General features: G+C 37.1%; 1 protein-coding gene across 1 annotated transcript in view; it reads right to left on the bottom strand.

Annotated features, from left to right (window-relative positions):
* Nucleotides 1–4,443: 4,443 nt before the first annotated feature.
* LOC126236998 (protein takeout-like) overlaps nucleotides 4,444–14,303 on the bottom strand; it is a 59,715-nt gene continuing 49,855 nt past the window's right edge. The window contains exon 6 of the mRNA XM_049946723.1: nucleotides 4,444–5,227. Coding sequence (XP_049802680.1) covers nucleotides 5,073–5,227 — 155 coding nt within the window. The 3' untranslated portion in view covers nucleotides 4,444–5,072. The remainder of the gene's footprint in view (nucleotides 5,228–14,303) is intronic.

Below are 14,303 nucleotides of genomic sequence, written 5' to 3' on the forward strand. Positions count from 1 at the left end.
AGAGATGTGACAGAAGTGGAAGAATTCAATGGTGCTGAGAGTGGTGACATGCCCAGGTGTTAGTGAATGGTTTTGTTGGATTGGTGTGTATCGATGGGACACTTAGCTTTTGGCATAAGGTAACTAGGATGAAGAACAGACAATGGTTATGTAAAAACTGCGGTGGAAAGGAAAAGGAAACCCACATAAGAAGAAGGATAGAAAGGACTGGGTTGGATATGATAGCAAGGACAGGTACCAGTGTGGATTTTTTTGTCTCCTAGAATAGAAGGATATTAAACGTACATTGTGAGGTAACAGCGAGGTTAGGTAACTGTAGGATTGATTGGATTTGTTGGTGACTTGGTGGTATGCCACCTTTACTGTTTATGTGGGTAAAGATGAAGTAATTGAACTCAAGTTTACTGGATGTGAAGTATCTATGGAGATATTCAGTGTTGATCAGGAAACAGAGAAATTTGATGAATTAGAGCAGACCAGCGAAAGCAAATGTTGTAATTTATGTGGAGTACATAGCGTTAGTAGATATGGAAGGCTCTGTAGAAACTGGGTGGTGTCGATATCCAGGCAAATATTGAGGAAGAGAGGATAGGTCAGTAACGGCTTTGTAAATGTGTGGAAAGGCTTTAAGGTACGGGGTACTTACCAACGACTTTTAGACTACATTGATTTGGCAGGGCGTTGGACCATTAATGAATCATCAGATCTCTTCTCTGTATTCCATGCTGCGCTTAACGATCACCTTTCCAAAGCAACTATTTTCAAAGTTTTTAGAAACATACCCGACATGATTTAATTTCCTGTAGGTTAGGGTTTACGACGAGCGAGTAATAAAAGAAATGATTATTACCGACTTTGCATCAGACACCACAGATAACGCACTTGATATTTAATGAATTTCACAATTTGATGTAATTGAAAGGTATGCTTCGCTCATGACAAGCTCGAAGAATCATGCTTTATTCCTGGATAAACTACTAAGGAACCCTTCAAAAAAAAGTGTCGGATATAGTGGATAACTCTGAAAAACCTGTTTTTGAGAGATACGATGGTGCGTATGCCGTGGCTGGTCGCCATTCAGCTGTCAAAATTGTTCTCATTAACATGTAAGACATCCCAATTACGGTCACTGTTACAAACATCAACTGAGTCCGATTGTAGGACAAAAGGAACTGGTTTTCACTTGCTGACATCTTATATATTTATAGTTTTTCAGCTCTTCCCAGTGTTTTATAATGTTATGAGATATAATGAATAGGAAAAATCCAACACGAGATTGAATTTTACATAAACAAAATGCGAGTTGTGTACGATAATAGATCGTAACGGAACAAAACGCATTTAAAAATACTAATTTTCACCTCGGAGAATTTTTACAATTACAAAGTAAGAGAACTTTATGTGAGGTTAGAGCATAAAACAATAACTTTTTGTTGTTTTATGTTTTATCATAGGACTCCGCACGTTGATACATGTTATGAAACAAAAATTAACAGCTATTCCACTGACTAATAAAAGGGTAGAACTACACTCGTATTAACGAGTACTGTACGAGATATCTGATGGGACAGCATTGAAAAAATGACAAAATTCCACACGCAGAATTGTGTAACTTTCTGCCACGAGACTGTTGGGATATGATATTTCCAAATCGATTGTTTTTGTTTTGTTTTTTACACAAATCTCACTCGGAATGGTGAATGATTTATTTTTTCACTGGACACCTTGAAAACTTAATTCAGTACACAAGTAAATTGCTGCACACCTTTATGCAGTGATCTTGCGAAATATTGACCTGACTAATTCATTATTAAGAGCTGAGCTTCAGATATTCTACCTGAGTAAAAAGTATGGGAGCTAATACTCTTTTGCAATTTATACTCGAAAAAAGGGATATGAAAGTGAGTGCTCCATCACACCAGCTGTGGTGGAGCAATCTTACTGTATCATCTAGAATCACAATACTTCGTGTAAAAGTTTTTAACTTCTCATTTTAGGAAAGGATGAAGGATTTTTCGTTCAAGCATTTTTACAAACTAGAGGTGACGTTATTCCCGTATAGGATTTTGTATTTTAGGCATTTTACGTTTGTTATTTTTAACCTAGCAGTCCATCATCTGAGGAAACACTTAGGAAAACTTCATGATTTTCCTCCAGACACCATCTTTGAAGATTTTGTGTTTTTGTTACTCATGTCATCCATTTTACCAGTATTATAACAAACTTTGGTAGTCCCAGTAGCGTTAAATGTGCGAAATGTCACTGGGTTAAGTTCTTTATAATTTTTTTAGATACAAATGTCATTCTGCAGGTTTCCTGAATACGAAAATTTAGTAAACACTGCTAAGACTTTAGTATTGAAAACGCTCAATATTTATTTTGTCTTTCTGTTTTATCCACTGTTATAATCACCTTGCAGTTGTGCTCTTGAGCTGACAGAGAGATCAGTATTCGGAAGCTGTCTAGTTTTTCTTGATGACAGCTTCGCTTCATGTAGTAATTTCTCACTACTCGAAACTTCTGTTTCACTTGAAAATTAGGTAGTTTGTAAGAGAGTTCTAACCGCCTTACAGTTTTTGCAGACTCTCTTTTTCTGGTTCGTAACAAGTATAAAATTACTGTTTATTTCATTATGACATATCGAACGTCCATTTTTCTGATGGATATCGCTCTATATTTTTCACAGTTCAACTATGAACATTGGAAAGAACTTAGTTTTTGATATTTATCATACATGAAAATCATATGCCTTAGTTCTCAAACACTATCAAGTGGTAGAGCACATTGTTGACATGCTTAGGGAATATACAGTCATTCCTACATTAGTACTTGAAATATAGTTCCTTGTTTGTTAGCAATCTTCTTCAGAAATGATAAAAATAAGAAATATGTTTTCCAAATATATAAAATAGTATGATGGATTTTATTTGGATTTGTATGAAGATACTGAAACAGAAACTTTGTCAAAACTGAGAATATTTCGAGGACTAACAACTGTAATTGCTGGTGCTGACAGTCACTCACACAAAAATGGAAAAAAATAGTCAAATAATGAAGCTAAGACTATATATATACAATGCACTGCTGAAGTATAATGAGGATACAGTGATCGCCTACAAAGAGGTCATTAGTTACACAGTACCACCCAAATGTAGAACTATAGGTAAATCATGTGGACTAGATTGGTTATGGAACCATACTCCTGTTTCCTAAAATGATTTTAGGGGAACCATACAAACCTTAAGCCACAACTCGCAGAATGCAACTTGTATTATGTTCCTCATGGATCCATGTGCCTTGTATTAATCACTATGATATCTTCCTCCACTCTGTAATTTATCTTTGATGTTTACCATAAAGAAAAAAAGAACAACTAGATCAGGAAATTTTCTTTATTTTTAATGCAGATACCTGTCTGAACACTGCTCTTTGATCTTATTTAGATATGTGAGGTAAATCGAGACATACATAAAAGATACTTCCTGACAGATTAAAAGATATTGGTATTTCAATATTTTCAACAGTAAATACTTCATGAAAAGATTCTTAGAAGTGAATGAACCTGCATATAAGTGCCAGAATTTGCTGGCTATATTAAAGTCATGTCAGTTTCTCTTCCCATAAAGTTATCATTTCACTTTTTATTGGTATTTGGCTACCATTATAGTGTGACACAGGCTGCCATTTAGTACCACATGTTTTACAACATATTTAATTTATTACACTCTCTCAACTGATTATGAAAGAGGAAAGAAGTGGAATATGGCCTGTTAAAAGACGTCGTTTATTTCCCAGGAATGAGCAGTCAGATAACCCAGTGGTATGTACGTAGAAGAAAAGTACTTACACATATAAAATATGATTTAGAATTGCTTACAAAACTATCTTAAATCATGATTTGCATTCTGTAATCATTTATACTGCAACAGACATTACGTTTTAGTGCCTGTATTTTTCAGTTTTGTGTCATGCACATAACACCAGAAGTAACAGCCTTTTTTCTGTCTGTTTTGTTGCCAGATGAAGTATATACACTAAAATGGTAATACGGGTTTGTGCTCATATTTTTGTTGCATATCCTTCCACCGCCCCATAATGCAATCTGTTGTTGTTTATATTTAACCTCACCTGATTTTCACATATATCACATTCCAGACCAACTTGCATATAAGGTCAGTTCTAGATTTTGAGAATATGTTAGTAAACTCTTCAATTCAGCACATCAGCACATTAGCACTGATTATACAGCTATCCTGAACATATTATAACGGCATACCTGTAAAATTATTGTTATGTGGAGGATGGTGAGTATTTGAAAGGTATCCTTTAACACTACACTAACATATCTGACATATGGTTTAAGAAGTACGCTGTTAAAATGCTTGTGTAAAAAGTTAAAAATTCCTGCTTTTTATTTTACAGACACTCGGCAAATGCACAGTCTAAAAGCTGACAAAAAGTTTTTTACTGGCTTAGTACATTGCTCATACAAGATTTTTAACTTTACTGTTTCTACAAATTGCAATTCTTATATTAATACACTTAATAAATTTACATTTTAAAACGTTTTGCCGTAATTATCAGCTGCTGCTTATAAATCCAACAGCTATAGCTCAGTTTAACAACTGGTGAATTATAAATTATCTCAGAGACAATAAAATTTTATTGTACAAGGAGACATGTATGACTTTGGTGTTCTTACTCTATAGTTCTCTTAAGCTGTATTTGACACCTTACACCAGCACCAATAACACTTATTGCTTTCTTCTTTACAGCTGCTATTTATCATTCTGACGCAACTGTATTCTTGCAGCCGCTCAGGAAAAGATTTTATTCTTTATACCATGTAATGTTAGATGTGTTTCGTGTATTGGTTTCTCATATTTATGTTTCACAGAAGTCTGATATTTTAAAAGTCTCATCTATACACTTAGATTATCTCTTCACAGTTTTTCTTGTTCAGTGCACACCACAAAAGTCAATTTTTGGCTTTGACCAAAAGTATATAGTGTCAATGAAAACACGCACTAAAATTGTATGTTCTTCTCGACTAGAGGAAAAGTTTCCGAGATTCAATGCTCAGGAAATATTACATCTTGTGGGTATGAATGTACCACTCTGTTTGAGATTTCCAGCATTGCTTTAGAAAGAGCTCGCTCAATAGATGGCTTTAACTCATTCACAAAAGCTCCAAAATTAGCATTGATGGCATTATTGACAGCTTCACCTGGAAAAAATACAGAACTGATGTACATTTTGTAAAGTTATATTATTGTCATAATTTCAGAATACAAAACTCTGAAGCATAACAGTAGCATAGCTATCGAAATTCTGGTTCACTTTCAGGTGAAGGCATATGTGGTGTATAATGTATGTCTATATACTGTACCTGTGATATCACAAGCCATGCCCCCTTTCTATGATGTCAGCATACTCTCTCTCTCTCCTAAGCCACACACACTTTTTTTTGGGAATACACCATACAGAGAGCTAAGCTAACATGCCAATCTTGTCGTTTGCCCAATCCCAGCCCAGTAGTTGAGCAACCAATTACATTTCTGTATATTTCTTCATGAGCCACACCAGCTAGCCAATCAGAGAGCTTCTAAGCTATAACTAACACCTTTTGTTCTCCTCCAATTACAGCAAATCATTTTACTGGCCATTAAAATGAAATAGCCAGACCCCATCTTTGTTTCCTGGGTTGTTTGGTTGTTTTGGGGAGAGACCAAACAGTGAGGTCATTGGTCTGATCAGATTAGGGATGGATGAGGAAGGAAGTGGGCCATGCCCTTTTCAAAGGAACCATCCCAGCATTTGCCTGAAGAGATTTAGGGAAATCACGGAAGAACTAAGTCAGGATGGCCAGACATGGGATTGAACCGTCGTCCTCCCGAATGTAAGTCCAGTGAGCTAACCACTGCACCACCTCACTCGGTTTTTTTCTGTACCTCACACTTGGCAATGAACGAAGTTCAATATTTGAACCATCTACACCTACGCTCTGCAAACTACTGTAATGTTCATAGCAAAGGGTACCTACAAAAATGTTCAAATGTGTGTGAAATCTTATTGGACTTAACTGCTAAGATCATCAGTCCCTAAGCTTACACACTACTTAACCTAAATTATCCTAAGGGCAAACACAGACACCCATACCCTAGGGAGGACTCGAACCTCCGCTGGGACCAGCCGCACAGTCCATGACTGCAGCGCCTTAGACCGCTCGGCTAAACCCGTGCAGCTAAAGGGTATCTCCCACTGCACCATTTACTAAGTATTTTCCCATTCCATTTAGGTATAGAGTGCAGGTAGACTGATTGTTTGAATGTCTCTGTGCATGCTGTAATTAACATAACGTTTTCCTTATAATTCCCATGGGAGCAATACATTATGGGGCTGTAGTACATTCCTACAGTCATCATTTTAAATCGTTTCCTGAAACTTTGTCACTAGGCTTTCTCAGGACTGTATACATCCACTTTTGAGTGTCCACCAGTTCAGTTTCTTCAGCATCTCTATGACAATCTCCCACAGATCAATCAAGCCTAACCATCTGTGCTGCCCTTCCCTGCATATGTTCAATATCTCCAGTTAGTCCTATTTGATATTGGTCCACACACTTGAGCAGTATTCTGGGATGGGTTTCATCAGTGATTTGGAAGGAATCTCCTTTGTAGAGTGATCATATTTCCTCGGCATTCTACCAATAAACTGGAATCTACACTGTTTTACCCATGACTGAGCTTAGGTGAACATTTCATTTCATATCCCTACAAAGTGTTACACCCATGTATTTGCAGCAGTTGATATATTCCAACCATAACTGGTGAAACTTTCAGAATCACAATATTATTTCTACACTGTTCTTATTTATCAAAAATAGATAAAGGTATTGAGAATACTGATGTAGCTTGTAGTATATCCATGCTTGCGCTCTTTATGAAAAATATACAAGCATACACAATGCTTGTGATATTCAAATATCTGTCAAGTATATAAAGATATTGACGATATTTGTGTAACTGACAGGATTTCCATGCCTAAAATGTCTGTCAAAATACACATGGCACAACTAAGCAAACTTACAAATTAAGTTGCACTGGACAACATGCAAACTTTAATTCTTGTACCATACTTGGTGTGAGGAACAGTGCAGCCCTAGATTGAATATTTCCACATCTATATTGATTGTATTACTGTTCTACAGAAAAGACACATATTAGGTAAAATAAATTTCATTTACTGGAGGAGTGTAATTATTGTGTAACTTAAGGTAACGTACACTTGACGTCAGAAACAAGACTATAATCTCTCAAGTTGAATGCCAAAATTGTATTTCCATGCCTTAGGTGTCTGTATTATTGTCATATAATAGTACAAAACACATTGGGCTAAAATGACATGCTAAGTGGGTAATGAACTAGTAATTGCTACTTCCTCCTAGGTGTAGGACTAAATGAGGCTGTTACCAGTACTTCAAAAACGAATCTCATTAAGCACAATTTTACAGGGTAGTAAGATAATGCAACAGAAAAAAATTAATTTCCATTATTGACAGACTAATATTACTTTTGATTTTGGACCTATCTGTGGATATGTTCCACTAACATGTTTATCCACAAGCATCACTTTGCTGACACTTTAGCACAACCAACCATACCAAAAACAGTGTGCTTCAATGAGATCTTTAATGTATTGTATCACCCAACTGCCTTTTTACGTGATAAGTGAGTATAACACGAAAAAGCTCCAAATGTGATAGGTAAATACTACTTGACCAGACACTTGATAAACACTGCTCTGTCAAAGACAATGATGGACAAGGTTTAATACAGAACCCTGGAAGCATAGCAACCCTTGTTCCTTTCCTATGTGAATGTGTATTAAATTGAGATGTTAAAGCTATTGTTCACTAAGCTCTATTTCACCAAAGAGCCATATAGTTTCCACTATGTGACAGCATAAGTGAGTTCTCACCAGGTGCACCTTAACATGTAAGTTGGATCAGTAGTGCCATGTGTGTTTTGTAATATTATACAACAAATCTTAGGTATATTGACAAATGGTACAGACAATTTTTGGTCTCTTTGAAGTGTTGTGCAATGACCAAACTTTTCTCATTGCCAAGTGCAGCTTATCATGAAAGTCTGATCATTATTACTGCCAATACAAGAGCTATGTGTATTTACTTTCACTGTTGTAGGACACTTAAATCACAATAGTACTGTTACATATCTTTTGTACTGTTATAGAAGAAATCTTTGTATGATTTAATAACTACTACATGGAATTTTATTTCCGTGCAAAGATCGGATTTTCGTCCGTAATAATGTCTTTGGCCAAGCCTTGTTTACATGTCATATTTGGTGCATTTAGATATTATATTGCATAATACGAAAATATGCAGTTTATGTGATAAAATGCATTAAACGTCTCATTTAAGTATACCATTTTTAGTATTGTGTGTTGTGCTGCAGTGTTGGAAAACATGATGCCTATGGATAAACATGGTGGTGGAATGTGTCCATAGGTAAGCCCTAGATCAAAAGTAATAAAGAAAGTTATATCAGCCAGTTAATAGCTTCGATTTTTATTTTTCTTCCTGCATTATCTTCTTTGCTCCTAAAATGATCCTTGATTGCGTTCCTTTTTGTACTAGCAGTAACATAGGGTCATTTAGGCCTAAGTGGAATAGTCAGCTGCTGGAGCACTGCCCACTTAACATGTTGGTTGGTTGGTTGGTTTGGGGAAGGAGACCAGACAGCGCGGTCATCGGTCTCATCGTATTAGGGAAGGATGGGGAAGGAAGTCGGCCGTGCCCTTTCAGAGGAACCATCCCGGCATTTGCCTGGAGTGATTTAGACTTAACATGTTATTTTAGCCGCAAGTGTATTGTACTTTTACAGAACGATAATGCAGACAACTGAGGTCTGGAAATATTTAATTTCGGCGCTCCATTGTGTTTGAAAGTGTGGTACTAAGATCAAACTTCACTTGTTGTCCAGTGAATCTTAACCTGTAATGTACATTTGTAGTGTCACCTGTATTTTAACAGAGTTTTAGACATAAAAACACTGAAGTTACACCAGTATTGTCGTTATTGTTTATGGGTTATTGATAGGCCTTATATACACAGAAATAACATTGTTACACATGACATCAACAAGCATTCATAGTTTTGATAAATCGTACACACTTGGAATTACTTTAAGTCACATACCTTATATGTTTCCGACAGACATGTTTAACATGGAAGTAAAATTGTTATAAACATTGTGTGTAGTTCCATATGACTGATAAGTAATACAGAGATGGAAATACTGTCAATGACGGCTTAATCTGTAAGTTACATCATGGTGCTAATGAGCGAGTCATAGGTGTTTTGTGCTGTTACTGCAGATATTATTTACTTATCTTGATTAACAATGTAGACAATTTAAATATAGAAATATTTAACTGTGTGGTTAAGTAGGAGGTGAGAGAACAAATATGGTGCACTATTTCGTTTCTGAGGCCAGCAAAGTACTGAATTGCAGTTGGTTGTTTCCTTTTAACGGCTGGTAAAATAATGGGCTGCGATTGGAGGAGAGCAAAAGTTGTGCCTTTCAGCTTAGAAACTCCGACTGACCAAGTGGTGTCAAGTAAAAAAAAAAAATGTAATGGTCACTAAAATTATGGTCTGTGTTTGGGAGATCTAAAATGTGTCTCTTGGCTTATAAGCTGTCTGATTGCTCTACTTCTGATATAGGGAACGTGGGTTAGGAGAGGGGAGAAGCATGATGGTGTCATAGAAAGGAGACATGGCTTGTAAAAACAAAGATACTGTATATATGTACATTTAGCACGTAAATATGTACCAAAAATTGCGCAAGGATGCCCAAAGATATACTAATGCAAATGTAATCTAGCTATTGAAGCATCATTGCCTCTCTCTCTCTCTCTCTCTCTCTCTCTCTCTCTCTCTCTCACGCACACACACACACACACACACACACACACACACACACACACACACACACGCACACACACACACACACAAACACACACAAATGTTAATTTTGAATCCTTACAACACGTGAGAAATGTTTAAAAGAATGGGAACAATGTAACGAGAAATATTGTCTGTTAGAACCAGTCTCATTGATTCAAAACCTGCACAGGTTAGTAGCTCAGTTTTAAAAAATGTAATTTGAGTAAATAAATTTAATTTAAAAGTGTCATATCATTCACAATAAGCTCCTACAATTGTCATTCGCTTTGCACAGGAATTATTTTAGTAGGTAGTGTGAGTCCTGTTAACATGCAAACACTTAAAACTGTAATAGATGGATTGCTAGTAATAAAGAACCCTAAGCAGATATTTTATTTTTCTGTTTACGTATTTCTTGTAATGGCCGATAAAATACTGGGCTGTGATTGGTGGAGAGCAAAAGCTGTGTCTTTTGGCTTAGAAGCTCTCTGATTGGTCAGGTGGTGCGTGATTTCGAAAAATTTCCAGAGTTAGGAAAGTAGGACAGTTTATATTCATCAGGAAATGTTTGATGTACAATCTTCTCAATATGCTAAAATTTCTTTTAGGTGGCATTGGCTTTGACTTACCTGCAGGAAAGTTGTGACACACACTTTGGTAACAACATTAGGATAACATGTCTTAGTCAAGAACACTTTATACTAGAGTTGTCTCGATATTGCTCAGTACAATGGCATCAAAAACATACCGAGTAAGATTCATTGTTGGAACATTCCTAATCGAAACTAGTACGACTTGCTGTACAAAATATTTACAGTACACGGGTAACAAACATTTTCTACCTCCCTCACAGCTATAGACTCAGCTCATTGTTGTCAATGAGTTAACTGAAGCGAGCACGAACTAATCAGCATTGACACATAGTAAAAGACCTTTGTAAAGATTAAGCGTAATTTTTCAGTCAGAGGATATCAAAAGCAAACGAAACTTAATCGAAAGTGAGGTTAACATGCAAGTGTTATAATCACAGAGACTTCTGGTGTAATGCAGATAATCTGTAGCCTACTACATTGCTAAAGGAATATTCTTCAGCGTCACCATAATCAATTTTCTGTTATATCAGAAGCCCCTTTCCATCTCCATTTCCTGCGATGCACTACGTCCTTCTTAATGTTGCCTTATGTGCTGCCGTGTATTACGTCATCCAGGACCTGAAATCTGTTACTCATTATTCACAGTGATAATATTCCAAACCTTTCAGAGTTAGCTAAATGTATTCAGCATCCCAAACAGTATACTGGACGAGATAGATAAGTATCATAACATATTAACAACTAGGTGGAACTGAATGAAAGTGAGGGAGCATATTTTCAGAGGTCTCCTAGTCGTGTGCAGAAAGTCGGAAGTCAGAAGGCGTGAGATCAGCGTGACTACAGTGCCAAGTGGTGCTGGTTCCACTACACTAAGCAGTTGAAGGAACCTGAAAAGACAGTGTGTTTCACACAGCGAGCAGGTATGGTGTACTGTGGTGGTGTTATTCATTACAGCATGGCCCATAGACAACATTTCGATGACTTCAGATCAGGCAACTGGCAGAAGAGTGAAGTGTGACGAGTTTAGCCCAGAAGTTTGCTATGGCACACAGCACTGTTTCACGTGCATGGCGAGCGTACCCCAACAACACTGCTGCTTGAAGGAGAGGAGGTAATCGACCACAGTCACCTACAGAGCACAGCAAGCTGATGACAGCTTTATTTTGCAACAGTCAGGAAGTGATCCACGTCAAACAGCAGGATCAATTGCAACCACATTTAACACGCCTGCAAGGCGCACAACTTCACGCTCCACAGTGGCTCTCCAACTGCATGGAGGTAGACACTTTTCCCGAAGACCAGTTCGTTGTGTTCCGTTGACACCCGCGCATCGGCGGCACAGTTTGTAATTGTACCAAGAGCACAGAGACTGGGCCAACGAGCAGCGATTCAGGAAGTACCCTTGTGAGGGGAGAAATGGGAACTTGTAATGCACCCACGAACATTGTCGAACATGGTAGTTTCGGTGATTCAAGTGTTATGGTGCGGGGAACCATAATGTTGGATTGGCATACTAATCTCCAAATCTTTTAATACGATACACTCACTGGTCAACGTTTTTCTGATACTGTCATCCTTCCCCATGTGCGTCCTTTGATCGATACCTTCTACTCAGACTTGGTTTATATGAATGACAGTGGACGACTGCATCGAACAGTGCCGGCGGAGGAGCTCTTGGAGCGAGAGAATATTCGGCGAATGCGTTGGTCTGTCGTTCCCGACTTCTATTTAGAGTCTAGATACACCAGTGATCAACCAGCAGTAGTCAACGGCGGCGGTAGAGGAATGGAACGACCTGCCACAAGTATTTCTAACCATCCTTGTCACCTGCGTGGGAGCCCGTTGCAGAGCCTGCACTGCCGTCCATGGTAATCGTGCTCTCTACTAAGAACCATGGCCCCACATTTTGTAATTTCGATGAGACAGTCATAAAGTTTAGTACACATCAGATTAATTGTTACTTTTGAATAAAAGTGTCATTTCTGTTTGTCCCACTGCGCGATTCCTTCTATTACCTTCTGTACAGTACTGTGACAGTTCTTCCTTAGCAGGGTCTAAGTTTCAACGAGCTATTTAACTTGGCGGCGGCACACTTTCACCCTTAGGTTTTTTACACATGTATATGTTTAGTCATTCGTCTTCCTGTTTGAATCAGTTCACTTCCATCACAAAACAATGTACCTTCTAAAAACTTTGTGTGTTCTTCTTCTACATACTTACCTAAAACAAGTGTATCAATGTGACAAAAATTTCCACATTCTCCAAGGGTGTAGATGAAAGTAACTGAATTTACAAATTGTTAGGCCAACCACTATAGGCTCACAGTGTTACATGCCATAGAGCCATTTATCTTAGATGTAAAATTGTGAGTTTACATACTGTTTTAATGTGGTGAACTGTCAAGGCTTCTTTCCTTTGAAGTCACTTTGCTCTTAACTTTTGCTGCTTGTGTGATTAGACAACGTATTTTGCTTCTGATGCTCTTAGAGTACATGCAGATTTCTTTTTGTATCAGTTACAACCACCAATGAAGTTTCTTCCAGGCATTTTCTCAAATGTGATGTTGTTAGTATCTTATAGCACTTTGGGTTTAGCCATTTTACGTGAACATAATTCATATTAACATTCAATTTTGGCATTTTGTATGAAGATTATCCTTATTAACATTCATTTACCAGTTTCTGTCATTCTAGAGCGAAGTGGAGATCATTATCGTTCTTACGAAATACTTTACCTAGCGTATGAACTCAGTTTCAAAAACGACCGTTATATTTCGAAGTTCACCACTTTTGAACATATTTTGTTTACTTGTACGTCACTGATTCGAGGCATATTCATTTTTCACGCGTTAAATCACTTTTGCACTTTTATGCTGTAGCAGTGCCTTTGTTTGTTGCGCGATAAATAAGAATTTGGTGTTACGTGCGAATTTATAAAATAACTTATTCTTCATTCCTTATAAACTTCTCTCGAACATCACCTGTTGAATACAAAACCAAGGACTAGTTTCCTTCCTAATAGTTTTTAGTTAGTGGCTGCAGATCTTTCATTTCCCTTTGTTATTCTTTCATTTCCTTTTCGTCCCTTTCGTTTCTCTTCGTATAAATTTATTTGATCCTGTCTTCTTTTTTATCACCTTCCACTACCTTACAAGCAGACACAGATAACAATCAATATAAGATGCAAAGTCTCAGATTTTTAGACAATAAGTTCACTAACCAACTAAATATCACTTTTTGATTAGCAAAATAAATAAGTGTGGGAAACGTAGCTATACACTTTGTAAAAGCGCCAGTCACATTAGCAAAAACACCAGGGAAGCAGACATCAGCGCTAAGGTTAAGAGATCTGTAACTTTTTTGGCCAAAAGTATGGGAGAACTGTTGAAAAGAATGGACAGCGTTAGGTTATGAGTTGAATATAAGCGAAACAAAGACAAAAGTAACCAAGATCAACTCAAAGCCGAATAGTGACTAACCAACAATCTGAACTGTGGAAGAGATTGCAGTAGAAATGAAGTAATTCTTACAGTGAATGGCTGCTGCAGACGATGTTTTTCCTGAATTTAAAGATTTATATTGATATCAGATATTGCAGCAAATTTTGGATAGAGGTTCTGATTTTTTGTGTTTATGTGGACAGTGACAAAACATGAGGAGAAGAAACTAGGAATTTTGCATGTAAAGCCACAAAAGCTACAAAACTAAAAAGGTTCAGTTGACGCTTGAAATACGAGA

This window comes from Schistocerca nitens, chromosome 2, assembly GCF_023898315.1.
Source record: "Schistocerca nitens isolate TAMUIC-IGC-003100 chromosome 2, iqSchNite1.1, whole genome shotgun sequence".
NCBI classification, from domain to species: Eukaryota; Metazoa; Arthropoda; class Insecta; order Orthoptera; family Acrididae; genus Schistocerca; species Schistocerca nitens.